The sequence below is a fragment of the Chelonia mydas genome, chromosome 20 (genome assembly GCF_015237465.2).
Source record: "Chelonia mydas isolate rCheMyd1 chromosome 20, rCheMyd1.pri.v2, whole genome shotgun sequence".
Lineage (NCBI taxonomy): Eukaryota > Metazoa > Chordata > Testudines > Cheloniidae > Chelonia > Chelonia mydas.
The window spans coordinates 1712933-1740146 of NC_051260.2; the positions used below are offsets into that span (position 1 = coordinate 1712933).

Genomic DNA, 27214 nt, shown 5'->3' on the forward strand with positions numbered 1-27214 from the left:
AGCAGCCCTGCAGGAGAAGGGGAAACTGACCAGAGCCATAACACAAAACTGACCAATCCGGGCTCCTTGGGACAGAGAAATCCCTGGCCGAAGCTGGGCATCTAAATCAATATTTTGGTGCCCAAATAGGATGCTGATCCTGAAGGACGCTCCATGCAGGCACAAGCGCACCCCCCGAGGAGCTCCCCACAGAATGGGGGCTGGTTTTAAGTGGTGCTGAGCGCCGGGGGCGGGGAAGAATCAATGGGGCTGCAGGCGCCTGGCCCCAGCCATCTCAAGTTATCAAGCTGTACGGCGGTCTAACCCTAAGCCTAAGCCCCAGCCCCCGCCCATGGCCCCAGGCACTGCTAAACACAGAACAAAGCGGCAGGCCCCACCCCCGAGAGCTTAGTCACTAAGGCGCCACAAGTCCTCCTTTTCTTTTTGCAGATACAGACTGACAGGGCTGCTACTCTGAAACCTCCCAAAATCAGTGTCACCAACTCTCACGACTTTAACTGGTGATACTGGAGGTTTCTCCTGAAGCCCCACCTGCCAGGGTCATGGCCTCCTGCGAGAACCTCTCCTTTCCTCATTACGATGATTTAATAAAGGCAACTTGCAAGTCCTCACGTCTGTGGGGTGGAGAAAGGGGAAGACAGGACTCTTAGGAACCAGCCGGCCAACGAGCAGAGCCGCACCTTTATGATATTTTAAATCTCAGGGGTTTGAAGCTGATCTCCTGAAGTTTGGAGGCTGGACTTGTGAAGCCTGATGCCGCAGCCAAGCCAACAGCCGGTTTTGGAAAGTTTGGTGCAGATGAGGACGATGCTGGAAAGTCCTGCTGGGTGAAATTTCCAAAAGTGCCTAAGTCCCCTTAACAAAAGTCACTGAGGCACTTAGGAGCCTGAGTCTCATTGAAAGTTGATGGCAGTTAGGTTCCTAACTCTCCTAGGTGTTCTGTGAGTCCCAATGGGCTTTAGAAATCTTTAGAAATCTGGCCCTAGCTCCTAAACCCCTTAGGAAAATGTTCTCCTTCTAATCAGCTCAGGTGACATTAATAACCCAGGGAAGGAGAGAGATACAAATGGGGCCAGATGCTGCCCTGGTCCTGACATGAAGCCAGGGTGAGACCAGAGATTGCACCAGATTGACCCCAATGGGGCCAAGAGCCCCATCCGCCCGGCTCCGTTTTGCCAGGAATCCCTTTGAGCTGAGATCTCTCTGGCTACCTCCAAAGCAGAGCCTTGTCCTTCGGAAATGGGGTTCAAGTCAGCAGCTGCCTCGCCAAGGAGCCCCTCCGCTCCCCTCCCCGCGCGGGTCGGCTGCAGCCAAGTGCCGGATCTGCTGAGACTGGAAATCCAACGCCACTGGCTGACGTCTCCCTCAGTCTCCTCTTCACGAGGCCTCGAGGTCCCTGGGCACAGACACAAAACGGTTTATGCTTCCCGTAAGCTGCTGCACCGCCCCCCCCCCCCCCGAATAAATCTTCAGCCGTGGGGGAGGGGAAACAGCCCAGTGACCACGGCCTGGCGGGGAAATGCTCATCAAGAAGAAACCAGTCGGGCGCTCAGGGGCCATTTAAAGGCCATTAGCCCAGTATCGTCTGTCTGCGCAGCCCGCTGAGCGGCTCCAAAGCTCGTCTCCCTCCCCAGCAGGGACTGGGCAAGAAAAGCTTTTCCCTCCCCTGCCCCGTGGCTCATGGTCAGGGATGCAGGAGAACTAGTCACTGGGGGTGAGCGCTGGCCCCGCCCCATGGGAAAACCGACTTCTTGGTCACCTGCACAAGACAGGTGGGGGATGGGGGGAAGGAAGGCCAGGAAGGGGAGGGGGTCCGTGTCAAGACTAGGGGCTGCCGGATGTTGCTCAGGGCACATGGGACTGTGCCCCCCCCCCACACACACACATTGGGAGTCGGTGCTCGGGGTTAAAGGGGGCACAATGGGGGGCTGTGTTCCCAGGCCATAGTGATTATCCGTAGCACGGCCGTGCCTGCACGAGGGAGTGGGGAGCGAAGCCCCGGCAGGCAGGATGCTGCACAGATGAGGAGTGAGACAGTCCCTGCCCCAGGCCACGCACAGGCTAGACAGACAAAGGATGGGAGGGAAGGGACATCACCAAGGTCACACGGTAGGTTGGTGGCAGAGCTGGAAATAGAACCCAGGAGTCCTGGCTCCCTGCCCAGGGCCTGCTCCATTATGCCAATGTTAATAGCTTGAGGCTACACTGATTGGCTCTTGTGGGGTGTGGCCAGAATTTGGTCCTCAGTCAGGACCGCACCTCATCCCCTAAGGAGCTAGGGGCAAGCGAGGTGTGGATGGGCCCCAGCCAAGGACAAAGTCCCCTCCCCCACCACACAGGGCTGAGCAGAGGCTGCACCCTGCAGTGGGGCTGGGTGGGTGTCTGGGGAGGCCTGGGCCCTGCAGTGGGGCTGGCCGGGCGTCTGGGGAGGCCTGGGCCCTGCAGTGGGGCCGGGTGGGCGTCTGGGGAGGCCTGGGCCCTGCAGTGGGGCCGGCCGGGCGTCTGGGGAGGCCTGGGCCCTGCAGTGGGGCCGGCCGGGCGTCTGGGGAGGCCTGGGCCCTGCAGTGGGGCTGGCCGGGCGTCTGGGGAGGCCTGGGCCCTGCAGTGGGGCTGGCCGGGCGTCTGGGGAGGCCAGGGCCCTGCAGTGGGGCTGGCCGGGTGGGTCAGAAGCAGAGCATTGACCGGTGGAACGGTAAGGCCGGAGGCGTCGGGGGGGGGGAGCCAGTGGGTAGCGGGGACACAGGCGGTAGGGGGACAGGGCTGTTTCAGGCTGGCTCTGTGGGCTGGGAGCTCTCTGCAGGGGAAGGATCCACCAGGCAGATCCAGCTCCGTTACCCCCAACAGCCCGGAGCCAGGCGGGCCCAGCTCCCCAGCACCTCCCCAGCACCTCGCAGCCACCCTGCTCTGCCCCTGCCCCAGATGGGAGGGGGTGCAGCAGAGGGAGCTGACGGGGGGGGTTTATGGCATGCGGGGGGGGGGGGGGGGCTGTTTGCAGCCTCCACTCCCACTCGTTGGCCACAGGCAGAGTCGGGGGGGGGGGGGCTGGAGGGTCACCACAGCTTCAGCTCCCCGCTTTGCTTGATCCTGGGGGCGCTGCATGGCTGGAGAGGGAAGAGTCCGGCTGTATCCGGAACGGGGCCTGGAGCTGCTCAACCCCTCCTCAGCCTGTGTGCGTGGAGGGCTGGGGGGGTTGCTGTTCGACCAGCAGCCCCCCCCCCGGAAACAAGCATCTGAGAGCTGGAGCCGCGCCCCCTCCAGGGGTCACAGTGCAGGTGAGAGACGCCATGTCCTGCTCTGGGGCTGCAGGGCGTGGCTCTGCCCAGTGCCCTCTGGTTGGGTGCGGAAGAGGGGGGCAGATCCCTGCCCAGCCCCCCCGGCTCCCTGGCATGTGAGAGGGTCTGGCTGTCAGCGATGGGCCTGGCTCAGACAGAGACGGCTGGCTGAGGCAGGGCAGGTTGGCAGCGCCAGGCTGTATCTTGTCTGGGGCAGGGCCGCCTGCTCCCCAAACAACAGCCCCCCCCGCCCCGCCCCGCGGGAGGAGACCCACCGGGGGCTGGGGCGGCAGCTGCAGGGGGCTCACAAACGGAGAGGGCGGAGGTGGGGGGATGCGTGTGCAAGCGAGCTGGAGGCGTGTGCATGGAGTGTGTGCACGCGTGAGCCCAGCTCTGCGGGGACTGGACCCACCCAGCTGCCCCTGCCGGTGGGGAGGCGTCTGGCTGGGCTGGGCGAGGCAGTAACAGCACTGAAGTCCTGACCCGGGGGGGGTTCCCGTTCACCAAAGCCCCCCAGGGCACCCCCAGGCTCCATCCACGTTGTGCTGTCCTCAGCCAGCTCTGGCCCTGTGTGTGTGACCCCAGCATGAGACCCCCCAGCCCGGCTCCTGGACACGGACCCACCCCCAGGGGAAGGAGCCAACACCCTGCCAGTCATGCAGGGAGTTTAAACACCGCTGATGCCAGGCTGCTCTCTGCTGTAGCTGGGGAGAGGGGGGCAGGACCGCTGGGTTCTCCACCCCCCCCCCCCCGCTCGCTCTGGAAGTGGAGCGGGGTCTAGTGGCTATGGGAGGGGGGGTGCTAAGAGCCCTGGCTTCTGTTGCCAGCTCTGGGAGGGAAGTGGGGCACGGTGGTTAGGGAGGGGGGGATGGTGGGAGCCAGGACTCCTGGGTTCTATCTGCAGGTCCGTGGGGCAGTGGGGCGCGGTGGTTAGAGGGGGGACGGTGGGTGCCAGGACTCCTGGGTTCTATGTGCAGGTCCGTGGGGCGCGGTGGTTAGAGGGGGAAGGGGGGTTGCCAGCCCCTCCGGGGTCTATTCCCACCTGGGAGGTCCCTGCGCCCCGCAGCAAAACTCACCCAGCTCCTCCGCCAGCCCCACTTCTCCGCCCCGGGATCCAATAGCTGACACCCCCCCACCCACCGTGCGCTGGGAGGGGGGACTCGGGGGGGGGCTGGGCTCCCGGGGCTCTGGCCGGCGGCCGGGGGGGGCGGAGCCTGCCCCCCCCCCCGCGCGCTATAAAGCAGCAGCCCGGAGCCGGCGGCTCTTTCCATCGCCAGCCGCGGGGCCGGGCCAGGATCCGGATCGGGGCCGCCGCGCAGCAGCCATGAGCGCCCGGGCCACCTCGTACCGCCGCGTCTTCGGGCCGCCGCCGCCGCTGCTCTCGCCGGGCTCGGGCTCCTCCGCCGCGCGCCTGCTGGGCGCGCCGGGCCCTGCGCGCTCCGCGCAGTGGGCGCGCGGCTCGTTGCGCGCCGCGCAGCCGGCCCGCCTGGCCCCGGGCGCCGCGCGGCTGGACTGGGCGCTGGCCGAGGCGCTGAACCGCGAGTTCCTGGCCACGCGCGGCAGCGAGAAGGCGGCGCTGCAGGAGCTCAACGACCGCTTCGCCAGCTTCATCGAGAGGGTGCGCGCCCTGGAGGCGCACAACGCCGCGCTGCGCGCCCAGCTGGGCCAGGCGCAGGCCCGCGAGCCCGCGCGCGCCGCCGACCTGTGCCAGGGCGAGCTGCGCGACCTGCGGCGCCAGCTGGAGCAGCTGGGCCAGGAGCGGGACCGCGCGCAGGTGGAGCGGGACAACCTGGCCGAGGACCTGGCCGCGCTCAAGCAGAGGTGACGGGGCCGGAGTGCGGGGAGGGGGCGCAGGGCAGTGGGAGCAGGGGAGGGGCGGTAGGGAGGGGGAGCAGGGGAGGGGGGGTGGGTTATGGGGAGGGGGAGCAGGGGAGGGGCGGTAGAGATGGGGAGGGGGGGGTTATGGGGAGGGGGAGCAGGGGAGGGGCGGTGGGGGGGAGCAGGGGACGGGGGGTGGGTTATGGGGAGGGGGCGGTGGGAAGGGGGAGCAGGGGAGGGGGGGTGGGTTATGGGGAGGGGGCGCAGGGGAAGGGCGGTAGGGATGGGCAGTGGCGCGGGGAGTGGGTTTTGAGGAGGGGCGGTGGGGGAGGGGAGGGAAGTGGGGGGTAGGTTATGGGGAGGGGCGGTAGGAATGCGGAGAGCAGTGGGAGTGGGTTATGGGGAGGGGGAGCAGGGGAGGGGTGGTGGGGAGGGGGAGCAGGGGGGGTGGGTTATGGGGAGGGGGAGCAGGGGAGGGGCGGTATGGATGGAGAGGGGAGGGGCGGTGGGTTATGGGGAGGGGGAGCAGGGGAGGGGCGGTAGGGATGGGGAGGGGAGGGGGGTGGGTTATGGGGTGGGGAGGGGAGGGGGGGTGGGTTATGGGGAGGGGGAGCAGGGGAGGGGGAGCGGGGGGGGCGGTGGGGAGGGGGAGCGGGGGAGGGGCGGTAGGGATGGGCAGGGGAGTGGGGGGTGGGTTATGGGGAGGGGGCGCAGGGGAGGGGCGGTAGGGATGGGCAGTGGCGCGGGGAGTGGGTTTTGAGGAGGGCGTGCAAGGGAGTGGGGGGTGGGTTATGGGGGGGTGCAGGGGAAGGGCTGTAGGGATGAGTGGGGGGTGGGTTATGGGGGAGGGGCTGTAGGGAGGGGTGGGAGAGGGGGTGCAGGGGAGTGGGGGGTGGGTTATGGGGAAGGGGCGCAGGGGAGGGGCAGTAGGGATGGGGAGGGGAGTGGGGGGGTGGGTTATGGGGAGGGGGCGCAGGGGAGGGGCTGTAGGGATGGGCTGGGGAGTGGGTTATGGGGAGGGGCTGTAGGGATGGGGAGGGGAGCAGGGGAGTGGGGGGTGGGTTATGGGGAGGGGGTGCATGGGAGGGGCAGTAGGGGTGTGGGTGGGAATGGGGCACAGGAAGATGGGAGAGGAGGGGTGCAGGGGGCTGGATGGGCAGGGGGTGATGGAGGAAGGGTTACAGGTGAATGGGGTGCAGGGATCTAGGGGGCTGTGTCAGCAGAGGGGGGAGGGGATGGGGGTGCCGGGCGCTGAGTGCGGTAGGTAATGGGGTGTAGGGTGGGGTCTCTGCTGAGCTCCTCCCCCTGTACTCTTCCAGGGTGGGGGAGCTCGCTGGCTGGCTGATGAGAAAGGGGTGCAAGGGGGGTGAAGGGCTGCAGTGGAAAGGGGGGGCATGGTTTGGGGTGGAGGGGGTGAGGCTGGGGGGGATGTGGGGGACAAGGTACAAGCAGGTTGTGTGGGGCACGGGGGTTGCTTGAGGGTGCAGGGAAGGGGCCATGGGGCACACGGGGGGGGGGTGGAAAGTGCACCAGCGCTGGCTCTGTTTGGCCGATGTTCAGGGCAGACTCTGGGCCCCACCCAGCTGCAGCCGGGCCCCACCCCCCCCCCATGCAGGCAGAGCAGCTCTGAGGGCCAGTGGGCTGTGGGGGGCGCAGGGTGAGGTTTGAGGGCAGAGCTGGGGCCAGAGAAGGGAAATGGGGAAGGGTGGTGGGTGGGCAGGAGGGGTTGGGGGGGAAGGGAGGAGCAGGGCTGGGAGGATTAGAGGGCAACTGAGGCAGGGATGGGTGGGGCCATAGGTGCTGGAAATAGGGGGGCTGCTGCACCCCCAGGCTTGAAGTGGTTTCCATTGTATACAGGCTTCACAGTTCAGTTCAATGGTTCTCAGCCCCTCCTCCTTCCCCCCCCCCCCCAAAAAAAAATTGTTCCACCCCCCCTGGGTGGGGCTGGCCACCTCCCTTATACTGTGGGCCTATGGCCTGGAGGGGACCCTGTCTGCCTTGGGGGAGGGGATATCCCAACAGCCCCTGGGGCAGGGGGAGGTCTGCAGTCTGGGCACCCCCAGAGCAGCGTCCCCCAAGCCCGAGGCGGAGTCGGCAGTGGGTGGGGCACTGAGCTGCTGCATCTTGAACTGCAGCACCATGGGTGCGGGGGAGGGAGAGGGGCCCTGCTGCCCCTCTGGGCCCATGGGTGGGGGGGTGCTGCAGGGTGTGGGGTCCCCCCTACCCACATGGTCCCTGCAGATGACTGCAGGGCCGGGCTGCTGGCCCCTTGCTGGAGAAGCTGGAGTTGGGGGGGCTGCCGCCCTCTGCAGCTGGGAAATCCCCTGCCCCACTGTGATGGGGGGGGGTCTTTATCCTCCAGGGGAGAGAATGGGGTGGGGGCTGTTCACAGTGCAGGATTCCCTCCCCAGCACTGCCCCACCCTCCTCCAATACACCACAGGGCCCATACCCCTGGTTTAGGGGGGTGGGGGTGGACCAATGCAGAGCCCCACTGCCCCAGCTCCGCTCAGGTGGGGCTCCGAGGTGGGGCACTTCAGGGGACTGAATTCAGCCATCCCAGGAAGTGGTGGGGGCAGAGAGGCCCCTCTGATCGCTGGCAGTGTTAGTCCCGAGGGGTGAGGGGCAGGTAGCATCCCGGGAGGGGAGGACGTGGTGGGGGGCAGATCACGGGGTGTTCAGGGAGCGTGCGCATGGGGGGTGCTGGCATGAGGGGGTGGGCGTGGCAGGGGCTGGAGGGAGCAGCGTGTGGGTGTGTCCTGCCTGCCTCTGACCCTCTTGCTGTGCCCCCTCCCCCAGGCTGGAGGAGGAGATACACAGGCGTGAGGATGCAGAGAACAACCTGGTGCTGTTCCGGAAGGTGAGTGTGGGCTGAGGGGCTCTGGAGTGTGTTCACCTGCCCCCCTCTTGTATGCACACTTGCACACACTCATACTTGTGCATGCACTCTTGTTCATGTGCTTGTGCACATGTGTACCTGATCACATACACTTCTGCACGTTCCTGTACAAACATGTCCTTGCAGGTGCACTGCACACCCATGTGTCTGCTCACACGCTCCCATGCAGCAAGCCCTGGAATCGATGGGCTCTCGTTGTCACTCAAATGACACCGTGCCAGCCCCGCGCATTGAGGGGACACGTGGAGCCGAGAGCCGGGCGTCTCCCTGTCCAGGCCGCGTGTGCAAATCCGTGTGATCCAGAGCCCAGCTCTGCCCTGGCCTTGCTCTTAGCAGCCCTGAGCTGCCACGGACTGTAGGAATGGGGCGGAGGGTTGTGACTGGATCTACACCTGCCCCAGTGCAATGCACGCACCAGAAGTCGTGCAGCCCTGTGGGCACATGCACCCAGGAACATCACCCATGCGATGGTGTCCACATGCTTAGCGCACACACCCAGGCCTGTGCACCTCCACGTACACACCTGCATTGGGGGAGACACGTATGGCCCACGAGTGGTCACACAGGCACTTGCGTACAGACATGTGCAAAAACACCCCCATATGTGCGCACGTGTGTACACACACACACACAAACACACACAGTCCCCCTCCCCGCCACCTCCAAAAAATGTCCTCCGTGCAGGGAGAGGGCGGGGACCTGTGGGCCGGACTGCCCTCAGCGACCCCCCCACCCCACGGTGGGCCTGTCCCTGGCACTCAGCCCCCTGCCTCCCCCTCCACAGGATGTGGACGACGCCACCCTCTCCCGCCTGGAGCTGGAACGCAAGATCGAGTCGCTGATGGACGAGATAGAGTTCCTGAAGAAGCTGCACGAGGAGGTAGGGGGAAGGTGGGGGGCACAGAGGGGAGGCAAAGGAGGGGGGTGTGGGAGTGGGAGGGGATGGGGGGGGGACGACTCAGCAGTAGCCAGCTGTTCCCTGGGCTTGCCAGTGGCCAAGGTACCTTTCCGCCATCTCGTGGTGAAGAGCAGAACTGCAGTACGGCCCCACCCTGCGCCAGGCTGCCGCGCACCTGGGTGAAGGGCCGGTGGGGGGAGGCGGTGGCACAGACCGGACCCCAGTACTAGGCTCACAATTAAACTTCTGGGTGCAGCTGGGACCCCACATGAGTCAGATTTCAGGGCGTCTCATGGTCTCTCTTGTCCCCGTGCGTGTGGCTGGCGTGTCTGTGCGTGTGGCTGGCGTGTGCAGGAGCTGCGTGACATGCAGGTGAGCATTCACAGCCAGCAGGTGCAGGTGGAGATGGAGCCGGTCAAGCCAGACCTGACGGCCGCGCTGCGCGACATCCGCACCCAGTACGAGAGCATCGCGGTGAAGAACCTGCAGGAGGCCGAGGAGTGGTACAAGTCCAAGGTACTGGCCCCAGTCCTGGCCCTGGGGTGGAGGTGCCCCATACGCTCTCTGTGCCCGCAGGGGGAGCCGGGGACGGAGGGGGCGGGCACGTGGGGCACGGCTGCTCCTGCTGCGGGGGGAACAACGTCACCTGCAGGAAGCTCCCCCTGCACCTCGCTGGGGTAGCATTTTGGGGGGTCCTCAGACCCCCTCCCCGACACTCCCTCCCTCTCACAGTTTGCTGACCTGTCGGACGCAGCCAACCGGAACCACGAGGCGCTGCGCCAGGCCAAGCAGGAGATGAACGAGTCCCGGAGGCAGATCCAGAGCCTGACCTGCGAGGTGGACGGGCTGAAGGGAACCGTGAGTACCGTTCGGAGGGGTGGGGGGGCCCCAGCGCCCCGTAGCACTGCTCTGAGGGAAGAGCGCCTCCTGGTGGAGCTCCCTGCAGCAGCTGGTTGTATCCCCTGCGCTTGAACAGGGAATCGCAGTCCAGCTTGGGGCGGGGCGGCGGGGAGCAGCTGCCTCCGGATGGGATGTAGGGGGAGCGGGGAGAGACCGGACCCCTTTGGACCAGGAGTCCGACGCCTGCCCTCCCGCCCGTGGCCAGAACGAGGTGCTGCTGCGCCAGATGCAGCAGCTGGAGGACCAGTACGGGGCGGAGGTCGGCAGTTACCAGGACACGGTGGGGCGGCTGGAGCAGGAGATCCAGCACCTGAAGGAGGAGATGGCGCGGCACCTGCGCGAGTACCAGGACCTGCTCAATGTCAAGATGGCGCTGGACATCGAGATCGCCACCTACCGCAAGCTGCTGGAGGGCGAGGAGAACAGGTGGGCGCGGCACCGGAGAGCCCGGCTGGCAAGTGCCATGGGGAGAGGGGGGCGGCACGGCTCTCCGGATGCCAGGAGGGTGCCTCTGTTGCAAGGGGTGGGGTATTGCAAGGGAGGGGGCTGCTGTCCAAGCTCTCCTGTTCCCCTTCGTCTCCAAGGGGGCCAGGTGGGGTGAAGGATAAGCAGGGGCCTTCTGCCACTCATTGCGCTCTTTGACCCCTCCCTCAGGATCACGATCCCCATCCACTCGCTGGCCTCCCTCAGCATGAAAACTTCGGGTAAGTGAGCAGCCACGTGGGGGTGTCTGTCCCTGCCTCCCCCAGGAATCTCCGCCCCTCCCCAGCCAGTGTTTTGGGGGCTCCCTGCATCCTTCCCCAGGTGTCTGGGGTGTCACTGGCCTCTGCCAATTGCGTGGGGTCAGCTGCGTCCAGCTGCTCTCGCTGGGGAGCCTGGGAAACAACTTTGGTGTTGCTGAGCAGTATCGTTAGGGCAGCACCTGCCCGTTGCGGGATCTTCCCCAGTCGTGGCCAGAGTCTGCTGTCCTGGTGCACACCCAGCCCAGGGCTTGGAGGCCTCACTCTGGGGCAGTGGGTTCAGTGGCTGCAGCCCCTTCCTCTCTCATGGCCTCCCTGCACCCCCTGCCCAGTGCCCGAGCCGGAGCAGATCATGGAGAGCCACACCAGGAAAATGGTTCTGATCAAAACCATTGAGACCCGGAATGGAGAGGTGAGTCTCCACCTCTCGGTGCAGGGAAGCCCCGGTCAGGAGAGGAGGATGGGGAGCTGTCAGGGTGCAATGTGCCAAGCCGAGGGTATCGGGGTGTTGGGGGATGAGATCAGGGCAGAGGTTCCCTGGGGGTTCAGCTGTCATTCAAATCCCAGCATTACAGGCACATGCAAGGAGAAGTAGCAGTGTCTAGTGGTTAGAGCAGGGAGGCAGGACTCCTGGGTTCTATGACCAGCTGAGGGTGGAGTGAGCTAGTGGTTGGAGCAGGGGATGGGACCCAGGACTCCTGGGTTCTGTACAAAGCTATTGGGGAGCATGGTGTAGAGGCTACAACAGGGATCCCTAGGACTCCTGGGTTCTGTTCCTAGCTCTGCCTCTCTTGGGCTAATCGATTCCCCCTCTCTGTGCTGGGGATAGTGCTGGGGCAGGGGGCTCTGGGGGCGGGGCCTGTTGGAAGGGCTCCAGGATCCTTGGTGGCAGGGGACGTAGCCAGGCGCTGGGGCTGAGGGGATGGCGGGGTGGGGTCTAATCCTGCGGTTTCTGTTCCATCCTGCCCCTGCCCGCACGCGGCAGGTGGTGACTGAGTCGAGGAAGGAGCAGAGAAGCGAGCTGGACAAGTGATCCCGACGCCAGGCCTCTGCCCTGGACCGAGGCGATGGTGTGAAACTGACATGCAGAAGCCACTGCGAGACCCCTGCTGCAGCCCCCCACCTGCTCCCAGCCACACTGGCCTTATTACTACGGATACCTCTGACAGCCCTGCCGCACTGCCCCATCCTCCCAGCCTGTCTGCCCCCACAGTGCACCCGGAGGGGTGAGCACAGCAATACCCCCTCACAGCCCAGGGACAGGGGCTCCTGCAGGGAAAGGAGCCAGGGGGCCCTGCCTCCTGCTCCCCCACGCCTTTGCCCCTCTCACCGCATGCTGTTTCCTCTGTCCCACCCCTGTCCTGGGCCCTTGGATCTGACCTGGCTGCTTTTCTGCTCCAGCTCTACCTTGGGGAGGTAACTGACCTTCCCAGACTGCGGGTAGAGCAGGATTAGGGTGACCCGACAGCAAGTGTAAAAAAATCAGGGTGGGGGGTAATAGGAGCCTATATAAGAGAGAGCCCCCAAATCAGGACTGTCCCTATAAAATCGGGACATCTGGTCACCCTCAGCAGGATCCGGCTCCCCCTCCAGCCACTGCCTGGGCTCTGCCCATACAAACCTCGAGACCACTACCCAGTCCCTGGAGCGACTGCTGAGACCAGTCCCCAGATCCGGGCCTGCTGCTCCATCCCACCCCGATTCCCGCTCCCGGGGCAGAGGCCCTGACCAAGTTTGGTACCAAAGAGGCGTGATGCTGAAGCTGGTTCCAGAGAGGCGTCGTCCTGGTTCCGCTCTCGACCCTGGACTGCGGGGGGGTGCTGCCTCCCGCCAGCTCTTCCCAGTGCTGACAGGGTTCCTGCTAACAGAGCACTAGGGTCAGTGCTGCACCAGAGCCTCCGTTTCCAAGTGTGATCCCAATGTCTGACTGCAATTCTTACGGCTGCTACTGCTGTCTGACACGGTGCCCGTTCCCAGGGCTGAGTGTGGCCAGGCCCCAAATTCTGACCCTGATCAGTCCAGAAACTGCGTTTTAGGACAGAAGAAACCAATGGCAGGGACTACTCGCCGCGTCTGGACTTCTAGCCCCAGCGCGCTCAGCCTGGACTCCTGCTCCCCAGGTAAAGTCCCAATACAAATGGCTGATGTTGACGCAGTTCCTCGTCCCACTACTGACTCTTCTCATTGCTGCTGAATCTCTGAGTCGACTCTCCTTTGTGCTGCTGAGGAGCAGCTGGGCGTGATCCCTCTCCCAGGGCTAAGGCCATGTTCACCACCCAGTACTGATTGATGCCTGCTGCCGGCTCCTGGCTCTGATTTCTGCTTTGACCCCAAATCCCAGCGCTGAAAGGGATAACTGCCATGCGCTGCTCCACAACCGTGCCGAGTGAGACCAGATGGGTGAGCTAATGCCCGTTACGGGACCAACTTCTCTGGGTGAAAGAGACAACAGCAGTTGGTCCAAGAAAACCGATTAGCTCATCCACCTTGTGTCTTTAGTATCCTGGGCCACAACCGGCCCTACTGACTGTCCAGTGCAGTCCCCAATTGTGATTCCTTCCCCAAGGAGCCCTGCTGTGGTACTGAGTCTCCGTTCTCCTTTTGAACGGATCCCTGTCTGCCTGGTAGCACTCGTGCCTCTCTGGGATTTCAGACGCATTCTTAGTTCTCAGGTCCTGCTACGGGAGAGTTTCTTCTCCCGATTTTCGGCCCTGGCTGGAATACTTGAACAGATGCATGGAACGAGGTTTCCTGCTGCCGAAATGTGCTGCTCTCCCATCGCAGTAGCGATTCCTGAGCCCGATACCTGCTGCTGCCACCAAGCCCTGCTGTGCTTTTCCGATTCTGCTCCCACGAGTGAGTCCCGCAGCATCTTCCTGAGCCTGACTGCTGCTAAATATGCAGTCCCAAAATGCTTTACCCCATGGCCCTCCCCACATGTCTGTGCTCTGGCCACACGCACGCACACGCCGTGCCTGACTCAGATCCACCTCCCTTGCCCTAGCTCTGCCTTTAACCAGGGGGCTGGGGTAGGGACCCCTCACCCTGCCAGAACGAGACACGCTGGAGACTCTGAGTAGCTGCAGGCTAGTTGCTTTGGTGCTGCCTGATCTGCCTGAACGACGAGGGTTGCCCAGCGCTCGGCCTCGGTGTTGAACATGCCCTGTCTTGCTTTACTGGCCACTAAAGATCATCACAAGGAATCTCTGTGTCTGCCTCTCGTCTGTGCCTCCTTGTCCCAGTGTCTGGTATCTCCACCCAGGGGCAGGGGGGAGAGGCCTCAGGTTTGACCCCTTCAGGTAGTGCCCACCAAAGGGCCCCTGTCTGAGGTGAGTTGTCAGCTCTTTGGCCTAGTGGGCAAGTGGTGCCATCCCAAAATAACCTCACCCCACTTGGACCTAGCAGACCTCCTGTGTTGGCAGCCACTGTGGGGGGGCCAAGCTCCCTGCCTGTCCCTTTAGGGCAGCATGAGGCGTGGTGGTGGTGAGGGGGAGCTCGCCCATGCTGTGTCTGCTGGGGGGGTGGCGAGAGGCTGGATTCAGGGTAGGGCCCCACAGGCATTAGTGCCTGTTCACCCCTTCCACTGCAGCTCTCGGCCCTGGCCAGCTCCCCGCTTCCAGGGAGGGGATGTCATGTAGGAATCCAGGCGGACCGCGGAGTAAGCTGTGACCATGCTGCACAGTGCGATCCAGGCGCACAGGGGTGATCTGTGGGAACAGCAGTGCCATAGGGGTGTCCTTTTGGCTGTGTCAAGCTGTGCCTGGTTGCCAAGACCTCGCATCATGGTATGACCTGGCACCATGGCACGACGCTGCCGTCTGACCTGGTGGAGCTAGCCAAGGGGCGACCTCACAGCAGGATGGGCACCAGCCAGTGACTGAGAACCATGGGGAGTGTCTGGCATGGCCCAGTGCCAGGGCCTGGCCCACTGGCATGATGCTGCAATGTGACCAGGAGCTGGGCCCTGAGCCCTGTGACCCCTTGGCGTGACCTGGAGCTAGGGCTGTGACCCCTTGGTGTGACCTGGAGCTGGGCCGTGACCCCTGTGTGATGAACTGGGACTGTTCTTAATGTTTCCCCTGAATAGTGTGGGGGTGCCTCGGTTTCCCCTATGCAGTTCTTGAGTATCTAGGGGGTGGGATGAGGGTGTATGATCGTTGCGGAGCCCTATAGGGCAGGTGTGTGCAGGGGTCTGGACACAGAGAATGGCCGACACCCTGTTTCCTGGCCACTGATGGCCTGGGCCCTTCCCCCCTGCAAGGTGAGAGCTAAAGGGCTGGAGAACAAAGGAATCCGGTGACCTCCTGGCCCGGGACAGGGACAAAGCCCAGAGGAGGGGGGGCTGGAGGGGGAGTTTCAGTTTGGGGCTGGCTGGGGACGAGGAGTGAAGGGCAGACGGGGTTGTCTGGCTCACTGCCCCCCAAAATGGACCCGGCTGAGGGTCCTGTTCTCTGCATCTACAAGCTCTGTGCTAGGTCATGTCCCTGTCGTCTACTAAACCTTCTGTGTTACTGGCTGGCTGAGAGTCCCGTCTGACTGCGGAGTTGGGGGGCAGGACCCTCTGGCTGCCCCAGGACCCCGCCTGGGCGGACTGGCTGGGGGAAGCGCACGGAGGGGCAGAGGAGGCTGGAGGCTCCGAGGTCAGACCGAGGAAGGTGGAGCCGGGGGAGCTGTGTGTCCTGCAGACAGGCTGCTCCCTGAGAGGAGACTCCCCAGAGTCCTGCCTGGCTTCACGGGGAGCAGGTCCAGAGCATCGCCCGGGGACCCCGTGACCCCCTGTGGCCCCTTGGCGTGACCTGGAGCCGGGCCCCAAGACATGGGGGGGGGCCTCAGCTCTTCTCCCACCCCACCCGGCGCATCCCCCCGCCGCTCTACCCACGCCCTTCTCTATGGTCTCTACACCCCAGCTCCCTTCAGCTCAGATCTCGCGAGATCGTCGACTTCCGCTGGGCGACCTTGTCCCGCCCCCCGCGCGCCTGTAGGCCGGAACGGGAGGAGGGCGGTGGGAGGGGCGGACAGCGCCGACCAATCAGTCACCGCAGCTCCGCCCTACGCCTTGCGTCGCCCTGGCCCCGCCTCCCTTGCTCCCGATTGGCTCGCTCTACGATCGACCCCGCCCCCCAGGCGGAGGCAGGTGGCCAATCAGCGCCCTTGGTATTTTACAAACCGGCGGGGAGCTGCCGCCTGGCCCCGAGCCGCTGGGCTGAGCGGGGCGGACGCAACCGAATCAACCGGGAACAGGTGGGGTGGGGGAGTCCGCGGGGGCGGGGCCCTGGGCTTATGGGGGGGCTCCCTGCCTCGGGGGGGCCCGGAGGGGGGGCCCTGGCCTGGGGGGCAAAGGGGGGGTCCCTGGCCTGAGGCTCCCGAGTCGGGGGCAGTAGAGGGGGGGCCCCCCCGGGGGTTCCTGGCATGGGGGGTGTTTGGGGATGAGGTGTCCATGGGGGGGCCTGGGGGTGGGGGCCTAGGAGGGTAGTTGGGGGGGGGGGTTCTGGGGGCTGTCGTGGTTGGATGCGTCCCTGGAGGGGTTTCCCTGTGGGGGGAGGTGGGGTTCCCTGAGAGCAGTGGGGTGGGGGATTCTCTGGGCTGTTGCCCAGTAGGGGGCCCCCTGGGGACCAGCGGGGGGGGGCCTGGGGGCCAGCAGGGGGGGGTATGGGTGGGGGGCAGTAGTGGATTGTGCAGAGCTGGGGCAGGGGACAATGTGGTGGGCGGCACGGAGGAGACGGTCGGGCAGAGGTTGCAAGTGGGTGCGAACTGCAGGGACTTGTTGGCCTCGGCCCTTGGGGAGCGGGTGAGCCTCCCCTGGGGCCGGGGCTGGTGGCATTCTGCACGGGCCGGAGAGCCTGTGGCTGGTGTTGACCCTTCACTAGCCGTGCAGCTCCCTGGCTGCCCAGCGGTGATGGGCTCCGTGCGCCGCAGCATGAAATGGGCGAGTGAACTGGGGCAGACTCTGCCGTGGCCAGGATCCGGCCACACGGGGTCATTGCTCTGGGCCTGTAGCCAGTCCCCAGCCGGCTCGGGAGGGAATTCCCCATGGGCTAGTGCTGCCAGCTCAGGTCTAGCCAGGGGGCTGGATTGAAGAGCCCAGCAGTGGGTCTCCTCTGGCGTGGTGGGGAGGTGGTTACATGCTCTGCGTGTTACACCCTCTTCAGCTCCTGGGAGCTTCTCTTCCGATGAAGTGAGCTGTAGCTCACGAAAGCTTATGTTTAAATAAATTTGTTAGTCTCTAAGGTGCCACAAGTCCTCCTGTTCTTTTTTCTCTTCCTCCAGGTGCAAATGCCAGGAAAGGCGCTGCAGTGACTTTGCTTGGTGCAGCTGTCAAAAATGGCCCAGGTCGGGAAGAGTCCGGAATGGGCTTCCTTTGCCCACCCACCTCGGGGCAAATGGAAAGGGAGCTGCTCCCTGGACAGGAGCGAACCGCAGCTGGGAAAGGAGAACGAGCCCTCTGCCTGGGATGGGTCAGACACGCGGAGCCGCAGCAAGATCCCTGTCCTGTCCAAAAGCCGCCTGCCCCCGGACTTCCAGCAGCTGCACCAGGCCTGGGAGAGCCAGTTCCAGAAGGTGAATGGAGGGTGAGGGGCCGGCCTCGAAGCACCATTTGTTGGCTGGTCCCTGTGCTCTGGAGAGAGCTGCATGGAAAGAGCTGGAGAGAGGAGGAGAGAGCTGGGGCACGGCCGAGACACACAGCAGGGGCCTGTGCCACTGTGGAGTCTAGACCCCTCTTGGGCGCGGGAGCTGGTATGCTCGGCTCGCTTGGAATGTGCTCGCTTCCGAAACAGGGTGCTGGTGCCTGTGTGCTCCTGCTGATCCACAGCCCCCTTTAACGGGGCAGGGCAAACTCTGGTGCCCCAAGCCCCCGGGAGCGCGGCGTGAAGTGCCTTAACTGCCCAGCACATTGTTAGCAGATAATCTGACTCTGGTGCATCTGATCCTGGCTGGTCCAATGTTCTAGCCGATGCCCCCTCTCCGGGTCATATGGCCACGGCTGTGATCCACTGGGAGCATCACTGAGAAGAGCTGGGGTCAGCTGGCAGGGTGCTCCGAGCCCCCCTTCCACTGGGATGCTGTGCTCCAAGGCACAAAATAGCCCACATTTCTTGTGTTGCAGCTTCGGGTGATTATAGCCCTGGAGCAACAAGGTGATCATAGGCTGTGGGGGCGTGCCCGTGGTTTGACACTGGTATGGGACCAAAATCTTTACTAAAACGAGAAAAGGGGTGTGTGGAGAAAGTAGTGGATAAGAGCAGGGGAGACAAGCCCCTGGGTTCCGTAGCTGTCTTTGGGACAGGGAGTGTGGTGTAGTGGTTAGGACATCGGCTGGGAGTCAGGCCTCCTGGGTTCCATTCCCACCTCTGTGACTGATGTGTGATGTCAGGCAAGATGCTTCCCCGCCTAGTGCCTCAGTTTCCCTCTCTAATGGGGATGCGTCTCTTGCTCCTTACGCTTATGGCAGTAGGTAGAGGACAGGCACGACGCACGGTGCCCCATGCCGCGTCCATGCTTGTCGCTGCGGTGTAGGTACGCCTGGCAGCGAAAGGCTCCGGCCCTGGGGAAGGGCTCTGGCAGTGGGGAGTCAGCAGGGTCCGACACTCGATAGCAGCGTAGACATGGGAGATGCTGCTTGGGTGCACAAAGCCGTGTTGGGGTGTCCCTGGGGGATCAGGTGTGGATGGCACTCGCCTCAGCTGGGTCTCGCTGTCTGTGCTGCCGTGCTCGTGGGATGTGCAGCGTTCGCACTCTGCATGCCTTCATCTCCCAGGTGACTGTCTTTCTGTCCTGCCAGGGGAAGGCTGCCGGTAAGAAGCCCTGTCCGCAGACCTGTCCCTTTAACCTGACCTGCAAAGGGGACAAGTTCCACATTGATATGGCTGCAGCCACGGAGCCACCGGCAGGATCCCCGGAGCCGCTGGGCAGAAGCCAGCCCAGAGGCCCCCTGGAGGAGATACACCTGGGGGCAGCAGCCCAGAAGACCACACCAGGCACCAGCCTCCCCAGGGGCAAAGGTACCGGCTCTCGTGCTGAAAACCAGTGCTGGTGCAGTCCCAGGCTCTGCCAGCAGGGGGCCCCAGGCTCCTTTCCTGACATCTGTCTCCTGCTGTGATGCTCTCACAAGCTAAGCAGGACTGAGCCTGGACACCGTGTGGATGGGAGACCTGGAGAGACAACTGGTTGCTGCAGGAAACTCTCCTGGCAACTTGTACTTGGGGCTCTTCCCACTGAGTCAGTGCTGGCCCTGGTCCCCCAGTGTGGGCCTGGGGTGCTCAGCTGGAGGAACAGGGTAGGGGGCTGCTGAGCACAGTCCCCTGGGGCACAGTGCAGTTGGAGTACCATCTTTCTGAGGAGTGGTGAGGCCCAGGGACTGGCTACCTCTGCCAGGTGCCACGGCACATTTCCCAAGTGCCCAGGCCCAGAACCCTGGCGTTTCATTGGGCATTGGGCCACGTGTCCTAGCGCAGCTCCGGTAAGTGCATTCATTGCCCTGGCAATGTCGGCTGCCTTCGGGATTCTTTGCTGTCTAGTCCTGCAGTGTTGCTCTGCACTGTGACCTGGCGGCACCACTCTGCCCCAGAGCTGGCCGCATTTCAGAGCGAGGTGATCTTGTAAAGCATTTTGGGGTCCTTCAGGATGAAAGACGGGCTAAGATCACAGGATGTGGGGGGCCAAGCTACCTGTGGCTTAGTGGTTCCGTTTCGGCCCCTTGACCACCATGGTATCTCTTGCAGAAGTTGACCCAGTGGAGTTCGTGGCTGACCCGGCGGCTTTGGCCAGCATCCTCTCCAATGTGGGGCTGGCAAACAGCACGCTGGGTGTGGCCAGGAAACCCAGCCTTGCCCGGCGGGTCCCTCTGAGGGGGAGCAGGGGCAACTCGGTCCTTGCCAGCGGGTCTGCACGGGTAAGTCCTGTCATCCCGGGCCCAGCTGTGGAACCAGCTCCCTGCTTACGCTGTGGCTGGCTGGCCCGCCCTGTTGTGGATCCACCTGGCTAGGGTCAGCACAGGTCCTGCGGTAGCTCATCAGCTCGTGCTGATGGGCCATGGAGGGAGGGGACTCTTCTTTTAAAGGGACAGTGTTATGATGAAAACTATTAACAAATTGTCCTCCTTGTAAGCGGGGGCGGGGGAGTGGGGGGCTTGGTGCTAGGACTCCTGGGTTCTACCCCAGCTCTGGGAGGAGAGCAGGGTCCAGTGGGCTAGGGCAAGGAAGGGCCTGGACACTAGGACTCCTGGGTACTACCCCCGGTTCTGGGCGCAGAGTGGGGTCGTGGAGGTGGGAGTCCTGGGTTCTATTCCTAACTGGCTACGTTGTCTCGGTTTCCCCATGTGTAAGAGGGAGATGATGGCCTCTTTCTACAGTGGGCTGAGGTCTGAGCTCCTTTGTCTGTAAATTGCTTTGATGAAGTTCTGACTTCTCTGCTTTTCTCCTGAACACAGCGAGCTTGCAGCCCCCTCGCACTAGGGCTTTAGTAAGGGGTGGGTCTGGGACCCACTTTCCTAACTGGCCTCCCTGGCTGCTTCTCTCTTTCCCCCAGACTGGGTGTGGTTCCCTGTACGTGGCCTCGGGGACCCCTGCCTTGTGCCCGGATCCAGCCCGCACCTCCTGCTTCTCCCGGCTGACAGCTAAAGGTACAGCCCCCTGGCTCCTGCAGCTGGGGGCCCGGGTGGCCCTGGGTAAGGTGGATGGTGCAATGCAGGAGTAGCTTCCCCAGAAGGTGACCTCTTGCTGCAGGAAGCTGCCTGCGTGGGGGAGACGGGAAGGGAGCCTGGCAGCATCTGCTGATCCTGGACCCTTTGGCGTCATTAATATAGCGTTGATTGCTCCCCGGGTCCGCTCTCGGCTCGCCGCCTGACTCCTGCCCTCTCTGCTCCGGCCCCCAGATGCAGCTCGTCGAGCCACACAGGATCCTGCTCAGCACCGTGGCCTGCTCCTTAAATCTCAGCAGATCCAGGCCCTGTCAGCGACACTGAGGGACCTGGGGTCCCGTGCCCAGCCCGCGGTGAGTGCTGGCTGGCTCCAACCTTCCTCTCTGCCTGGCTGGAGATGCCATCGGAGGGCAGTGGGGCACCCACAGGGTTTGGAGGGGCTGCACTAAGTCCCAGCTCCAGCTGGCAATGCCCCGCTGCAGAGGGGCCGGTGCTGGAGGGGGCTGACTGCCTCCAGTGCTTAAGGAGGCACCCTGGGGCTGACAGCTGGGAGGGGACTCGGGGAGGGAAGGGTGCAGGGGACTCCTCGTATTAGCCTCGTTCCCTGCGCAGCCCACGGCACTGGGTTCCTCTGCTCCAGAACCCGCTCTAGTCCACACCTGGCCTGGGCCAGCTGCCTCCCCCCCAGCGACTGGTGCCTGCCGCTCCCGCGGCCCCTCAGGGTGGGTCACCATGGGGCTGGGTGTGTTCCGTGGGTGATGGGGTGCCCGTCTCCAGGGTGGCTCGGATGCTCCAGTTCCTTCAGTTGGGGGCAGGGCGCTGTGGGTACCATGTGCCTGCCCAGCCCCCCTTGAACCAGGTTTCTCTCGGCGCCAGGGGCACCCCGCTCTGCAGAGACTGGGCGCAGGGGCGAAGGAGGCGTGTCGGGGGCGCCCGCATCCCATTGCCATGGCGATGCAGAGTGAACCAGCCAAGAGCCAGGAAGCCGGTGGAACCAGGGACCAGTCCAGCAATGGCAGGCCGGGGTCCTTGAGCGATGGCAAAGGGGGCAAGGCTGGCACTGGGGGGCAGAGTGCAGCCCACAGGTGACAGGGGAGCGCGCCATTAACGGGTACGGGGGAGGAACATACCATTAACCGCCCATCGCAGCTCTCGTGGCTCCGTGATCGGCTGGGGGTGCACAGCATGTACCTGGCATTCCCAAGGAGTCTCTGCAGCCGGCACTGGCCCCGTCGCCTCGTCTGGAGCCAGGTTATGATGGATTATACAGGGGGGGCCCTGTGCTGACACCCGGCCAACTCTCTACACACAGACCTCTGCCCCCTGCTGGGATCCTGAGCCGGGGGGTTCAGACCCAAGGGGCAGGGGAGCCTGGGACTCGGGTGGCAAACAGTGCCCTGCACCTGCCCTAGTCGGCAGGGGTGGGGAATGAGCAGCCCCTGTTTTCTCTGCTTCAGCAGCAGCTCACCCTCAAGGACGGATCCCATGGGAGCATCAGAGACAGGTAAGAGCCCATGTCCCGTAAGCCTGGAATAGATCCCAGGAGTCCTGACTCCCAGCACCCCCTGCTCTAACCCACCAGACCCCACTCACCTCCCAGAGCTGGGATAGAACCTAGGAGTCCTGACTCCCCTGCCCAGCCCAGCCCAAATTCCATCTCGTCTTATGAGTGATGCAATGTCGGGCACTTCACAGGCTACCGTGATGCCCTTGTCGTGCCCCCCCCGGCCCCCGCCCCCCATGGCTGACGACCAGGCTTGGAGGGGTTAGATTGATATCAGTCAGTGTCAGGACGTGTATTTCACTGGAATCCACGAACACGCCACCCATTGGAAGTGTGGCCAGCCAGAGCCGCCGTCTGGCCCTTCCTTGGCAGGGCTGGGCGTGTGATGTCCATAGTTTGTGTTTTAAGCGTTATAAAAGTTTTGAATCTCAACGTGTACTGTCTCCGCTCCGCTATTTTCAGAGCTGCAGGGTCAGACCATTTAAATCGCTGGAAATAGGGAAAAACGCTTAAAAACATTGACATTAGCCATCAGAAATGTAAACCAAACCGGACTCCTACCGAGCCAGTTGCTGACAGTCTCCTCTCCCCCGTCCCTGCAGAGGAGTTTGTGCCGGACCTGGATGCCCTGGCCAGCGTCCTCTCCAACGTGGGACTGAGCCACGCTGCCCTGGGGCCCACGGGGAAGCTCAGTTTGGCTCGGAGAGTGCCAGTGAAGGGGCTGCGGGGCGTCCCGCCCTCCACTCAGGGGAGCCCCACGGTGAGCTGTTCAGGGGTCTCGAAGCCTGGCCTTGTGGCTTGGTCCTTGTTGGGATCATGTCTCCTATCTGGGGCAGCCGGTGCTGGGGGCACTTCCTCTGCCCGGCGCTTTGTGGGATCCACACCCGGGGGGCTGGCACCAGTGAGGCAGGAGGAGGGGATTCCAGCAGCTGGGCTGGCCCCTCCAGCCGTAGCTTGGCCCAGCCAGTGCCTGCGGTGATGGGGTTAGGTGCAGCCCCGGCTGCTGAGAGGTGGGCAGGGTAGCAGCAGCCCAACACAGGGGTTTGAGGTGTGCCTGGCCCTGGCCTCTGCCCACAGGGGCTCAGCACCCTGCCCTTGCCATCTGCAGAGCAGAGGGGCCTGAGGTGGCCTTTTCTCTCCCCCTCAGGGCAGCAGGACCTCGCTGCTGAGACCTCAGATCAGCGTCCCCCCAAAAGGCGACTTTGGCCGTGCCTCCTGCTACTCCACACGGGGACTTAAAGGTACAGACCCCTCCCCTGCTCCTGGGATCCAGCGTGGGGGGTGGGAGCAGATGGGGGAGGGTCTGTTTGTGCTTGGGCTCTGGGGGCTCCTTCCTATGCAGGAGCCACAAGTCCTGGGGGTGGGGGGGAATTGGTGCCAGGGTTCACTGCCTTCGGCCTCCCCTTCTCTCCAGGTGCTGAGGCCCCGGATGGCCTCCAAGCAGCCCAGCTGGCTGGCACGCCCAGGACCCGGGAGATCAGCCGCTCTTCGCCCTTTGGCTCCGCCAGGAGGGTGCCCGTCACGCAGCCCCAGTCCCTGGTTTGTACCCTTGGGTGGGTCAGGGGGTGGGAATCTCCTCAGGGAGGGGTTGGTCTGAGCAGCTCCTGTCACCCGGACCTGCCCTCTGCTCAGCTGGTCCCCACCCTCACCAAACATGACCCATAGATGGGACCCAGGCGTCCCCTGGGGCCTGCCTAGGAGTTACAGCTGGGGGGCTGGGAGCCAGGACTTGTGGGTTCTGTCCCCCGCTCAGGGAGGGGAATCTAGTGGGTTGGGCGGGGCTGGGAGCCAGGACTCCTGGGTTCTCTCCTTGGCTGGGCTGCACTCACTGGTCCCTCCCCTGTCTGTGAGGCAGGGGGCTGCCAGGCTGGGCCCTGTTCAGCCCGGCCTGGGGCCGTGTCCACGTGTCCTAGGATGGACTCACTGCAGTGCCTGGCTCTCCAGCCAGGGGAGCCCAAGGAGACCCTGGCCAGTCCGTGCAGGGTCTGTTCCCTGGGGTGTGGGGTGGGGGCAGCCCCAGTCAGACCCAGCCCCATGCGCTGCGCGCTGTCCACATGAAACCTTCTCCCCTCGCAGCGCCGTACCTGCTTCTCCACCTGCCGCCTGGCCGTCTTCCCCCGCACGCCCCGCACCGGGGGGGCCCTGGACAAGCGCCCGGCACAGGGAGTGCTGCAGGTGGGTGGGGATGGGGCTTTGGGGGGCAGGAACAGGGACAGATCAACTTGGTCCCAGGGTGCTGTGCCTGGATGGGGGAGGAGCCCGGCTCCTGGGCTGTTGGGGAGCAGTGGCCCTGCTCAGGGTCTGAGGGGTGGGGTGCCCCCTTGCTGACAGGCAGGCTCAGGGCTCTGCCAGCCCTTGCCTCCCCAGAGCTGAGCCAAGCCTGGGTGTCCGAGGCCCAGAACAAGCCGGGCTCCTGTCTGCAGGGGTGGTGGCGGTGGCCATGTCCCATTGCCTGTAAGCTTTCGCTGACCCCGTGTTCCCATTTCTAGACCCCAGCCAGGTGGGCTGGCGGCCTCTCCCCGGAGCCCAGAAGCCCTGACCCCGATGAGTCAGCCCTGCCCTTGGTGAGTGCCCTGGGGCTGCGGGGGCGTGAGGAGACCCAGCCGGGGGATTCCTTCCTTTGGCCAAATGCCAGCTGAGCCCATCCCACTCTGGGACAGCAGCCCTGGGAGGGGAGGGGGCTGCAGTGGGGTCTGACCAGTGTCTTGGGGGCTGTGTGACTTCCCCCCTCCAGGATCCTCTATCCTAGCTGAATTTGGGCCCCGCCATGGCAAAGAGCATGGGCGGGGGGGTGCTGAGGTGGGGGTTGGAATTGGACCGTCCTGCAGCTTCTGTGGGGAAGATCATTCCATGCCCCCCCCACCCCCCGGGAAGGGTCTGGGCTGAGCTCAGGCAGGGGCCCTGCAAGCGGGGAGGGGGTTCTGTGCTGGGTCTGGTCCCACGCCCCTGACGGTGCCTCCCCCCAGGAGAAGATCGTGGTGCGGCTCTTCGGGGACGGGGAGAGCCAGGCGGCCACGGAAGCGTCAGTGAGGAAAGCGCTCGCCCGGCCCGGCGAGGGGGGCAGCAAGATGCAGGTAGGAGGGGGGGCCTGGCTCGGTCCTGCAGGCACGGGGGGGGAGCCCCCAGTCTCCCGGGGGCAGCATGGCCTGAGAGGCCAGCGTGGTGGTGAGGATGGGGTGGCCTCCCTCGGATACTGGGGGGGTGGGCTGGGGGGGTCCTGTTCTGACTCTCTCTCTCCTCCCGGCAGTGCATCGAGTTCCTGGCCCGGCTCCTGCGGAAGGAGGTGGAGGGGGCGGGTGGCTCCTCCAGCCTGGATGAGCTCCAGAGCCTGCTGGCTGCCTGCACCCCGTCGCCCAGGCCCCCCCGCACGCCCTCTCCCCTGCCAGCAGCCGGCAGCAGGCTGAAGCAACTCCCCTCCCCCTCTTCGTGCCAGGACCCTGGGCAGGGCCCTGCCAGCAGGACGATGCCCCCGGCCAGCTCTGCAGCCTTCCCTGCAGCGGGCACCACGCTCACCTTCTCCTCCCAGCGGCCCGTCTGCTCCCACCCTCTCATCCACTCCCTGAGGTCCCCCACCGCCAGCGGGGGTGCTGCAGGTAGGACATGGCTCCTTCACCCTGTCGCCGAGTGCCCCCGGGGGCTACAGGGCTTCTTTGGACTCCCCTGTCCCCGTCCCCGTCTGCCGGCTACCTGGCCACTGAGCTGATGGGAAATGGCCAATAGGGGGCGCTGGCTCCAATCCAGCCCCGGGGTGTTCAGGTCTCCATTTCTGCAGCCCCTGTGGCTGGCCGGACCCGGGGGGGAACAGGACGGACGGACTGCGGGCTCCAGGCCCCCCAGGTGGCTCACGTTCCCTCTCACCTGCAGGGGCCAGGGCTGCCCCTGCAACATCCCCCTCCCGCGTGGCCCTGGTGAAGCAGCGGTTCAGGGACCTGCTCAGCGCCCCCCAGCGCTTCCAAGAGGCCTGCCTGGATGACGAGTGTGCCTTCTACATGGGCCGGCTCCCCGGCAGCCAGGCCCCGGCCCCCCGCTGCTGCACGGACCCTGTGGCCACGCTGCTGGAGGCCCAGGAAACCACAGTGAGTCGCTGGCCCTTCCCCTCAGTGTCTGTTCCCTGGGGTCTCTGGCATTTGAGGGGTGGGGGCTGAGCCCTGGTGGCAAACCAACTGGTCCCTGGAGAAAGAAGAACTGAGTCAGGACTCCTGGGTTCTCTCCCAGACTCTAGTGGGTTGGGGGGGGGGCGGGGGGCAGGGGCGGAGACCAGGACTCCTGGGTTCTCTGCCTGGCCCTGGAAGAAGGAGCTAGTGGTTTAGTGAGGTGGATGCTGGGAGCCAGGACTCCTGCTTTCCAGTGCCCTCTCCTCCCCACGCTGGGCATAGAGCCCAGAACTCCTGGGTCCCAGCTGTGGGCACTGGGACGGGGGGCGGGGGGGGCAGTGTATGTCATGAGATGAGATCCCAGCCTCAGTCTCTCCCCTCCAGCACTTTATCCCCATCGTGCAGCCGGCACCTGGTGGCCCCCCAGGGGAAGCCAGGAGTTCCCTACAGGCAGCCCTGCCGCTCCAGCCCGTGAGATGACGGAGGGGAACCAGACCCGCTTGAGCCAGTGCCCGCCCAGGTCCTGCCACAGATCTGCTCCCCGCTGGCAGTCATGGCAGGGGCTCCCCCCCAGCACAGGTGGGGTCTGGCATGCCCCCCACCTGTGTCCCATGCCAATGGATGGGCCGGGCGGGCACCTCCCGTTCTTCGTTCCAGGGGCACATCGGTGGCACCAGGCGGGCCCCACGTCACCCTGGCCTGTCCAGGACTCCTGGCCTGAGGGTGGCTTCTCTAGCCAGCCCCCCCCGGACCCCTTGCTGGAGACGCCACCTTGAGCGCTGGGGGGCGAGCAAGGCAGCCTCTGGCGCCCCCTACTGGCGTCCTCCCAGCTGCTGCTCAGGCCGGGCCTGTCACATCACCTGCGTGCCGGAGCTCCCAGACCCGGCCTGGATCGCAGCCTCTGCGCCTTCCCGTGTGATCTGCAGGCACGTCAGTGACCCCTGCAAAGTCTCTAGGACCTCCCTGGGCCTAGCCCCCCTCGGCCCCTCTCTCTATTTATTACCAGCCCAAAGCCCGGGGGGCTGGGAAGCAGCAAACTCGTTTTGAATGACGAGCTGTCTGTTACTATGGCACCCTAATAAAGTATTGTTTACACTTGGCTGCTGTTGTAGGGTCTCCTGTTTTGCTGTAGGCCCTACAAGCTGTGCAACAATCATGTGCCCTTATCCCACCACCTAGATACTTAAGAACTGCATAGGGGAAACTGAGGCACCCTTCTCTCTCCCAGTGCCAAGCCGCAGGCTCCTCTGCCCTGAGACTGCTCACCGCAGTCCCCAGGGGGACTCCATTACTGCACAGTCCTTCTTGCTGGTCACACACTCCCAGGGGTTAACCACCCCACAAAACGGCTCCTCTCTGAACCTTCAGCACGCCTGGTCCTTATCAATCCCCCTTCGTTTTACTGCTCCCCAGTCACTTACTGCAGGAAGCACTATCTGTGTGGTGCAGTACA

General features: G+C 64.4%; 2 protein-coding genes across 6 annotated transcripts; both read left to right on the plus strand.

Annotated features, from left to right (window-relative positions):
• Window positions 1–4596: 4596 nt before the first annotated feature.
• Window positions 4597–13729, plus strand: PRPH (peripherin). 2 transcript variants are annotated; one of them, XM_037884107.2, is made up of 9 exons: window positions 4597–5093; window positions 7889–7949; window positions 8773–8868; window positions 9241–9402; window positions 9619–9744; window positions 9992–10212; window positions 10441–10490; window positions 10859–10938; window positions 11512–13729. In XM_037884107.2, the coding sequence occupies exons 1-9, from the start codon at window positions 4597–4599 to the stop codon at window positions 11557–11559; spliced, it is 1341 nt and encodes a 446-aa protein (XP_037740035.1). In that variant the 3' UTR covers window positions 11560–13729. The 2 variants fall into 2 exon arrangements, with proteins under 2 accessions (XP_037740035.1, XP_043388414.1); XM_043532479.1 differs by having other exon boundaries at window positions 12098–13729.
• Window positions 13730–15606: 1877 nt separating this feature from the next.
• LOC114020571 (trophinin associated protein) lies at window positions 15607–26860 on the plus strand. 4 transcript variants are annotated; one of them, XM_043532941.1, is made up of 18 exons: window positions 15673–15767; window positions 16676–16686; window positions 16780–17084; window positions 18307–18526; window positions 19247–19416; window positions 20052–20145; window positions 20398–20516; window positions 21040–21248; window positions 21621–21667; window positions 22270–22427; window positions 22815–22908; window positions 23082–23206; window positions 23744–23842; window positions 24157–24231; window positions 24634–24741; window positions 24915–25260; window positions 25532–25743; window positions 26146–26860. In XM_043532941.1, the coding sequence occupies exons 3-18, from the start codon at window positions 16848–16850 to the stop codon at window positions 26239–26241; spliced, it is 2409 nt and encodes an 802-aa protein (XP_043388876.1). In that variant the 5' UTR covers window positions 15673–15767; window positions 16676–16686; window positions 16780–16847; the 3' UTR covers window positions 26242–26860. The 4 variants fall into 4 exon arrangements, with proteins under 4 accessions (XP_037740052.1, XP_037740053.1, XP_043388876.1 ...); XM_043532942.1 differs by having other exon boundaries at window positions 25113–25260; XM_037884124.2 differs by lacking the exon at window positions 16676–16686 and having other exon boundaries at window positions 15607–15767; window positions 16794–17084.
• The last annotated feature ends 354 nt before the right edge of the window (window positions 26861–27214 follow it).

What these genes read in the sequence shown, in the direction of transcription:
- PRPH (XM_043532479.1), top strand. Translation starts at nt 4,597, where the DNA reads ATGAGCGCCCGGGCCACCTCGTACCGCCGCGTCTTCGGGCCGCCGCCG. An exon ending in ACCTGGTGCTGTTCCGGAAG is followed by an intron (nt 7,950 to 8,772) that starts GTGAGTGTGGGC and finishes CCCCCTCCACAG; the next exon opens with GATGTGGACGACGCCACCCT. An exon ending in CCTCAGCATGAAAACTTCGG is followed by an intron (nt 10,491 to 10,858) that starts GTAAGTGAGCAG and finishes CCCCCTGCCCAG; the next exon opens with TGCCCGAGCCGGAGCAGATC.
- LOC114020571 (XM_037884124.2), top strand. Translation starts at nt 16,848, where the DNA reads ATGGCCCAGGTCGGGAAGAGTCCGGAATGGGCTTCCTTTGCCCACCCA. An exon ending in CAGCCTCCCCAGGGGCAAAG is followed by an intron (nt 18,527 to 19,246) that starts GTACCGGCTCTC and finishes TATCTCTTGCAG; the next exon opens with AAGTTGACCCAGTGGAGTTC. An exon ending in CATGGGAGCATCAGAGACAG is followed by an intron (nt 21,668 to 22,269) that starts GTAAGAGCCCAT and finishes CCGTCCCTGCAG; the next exon opens with AGGAGTTTGTGCCGGACCTG.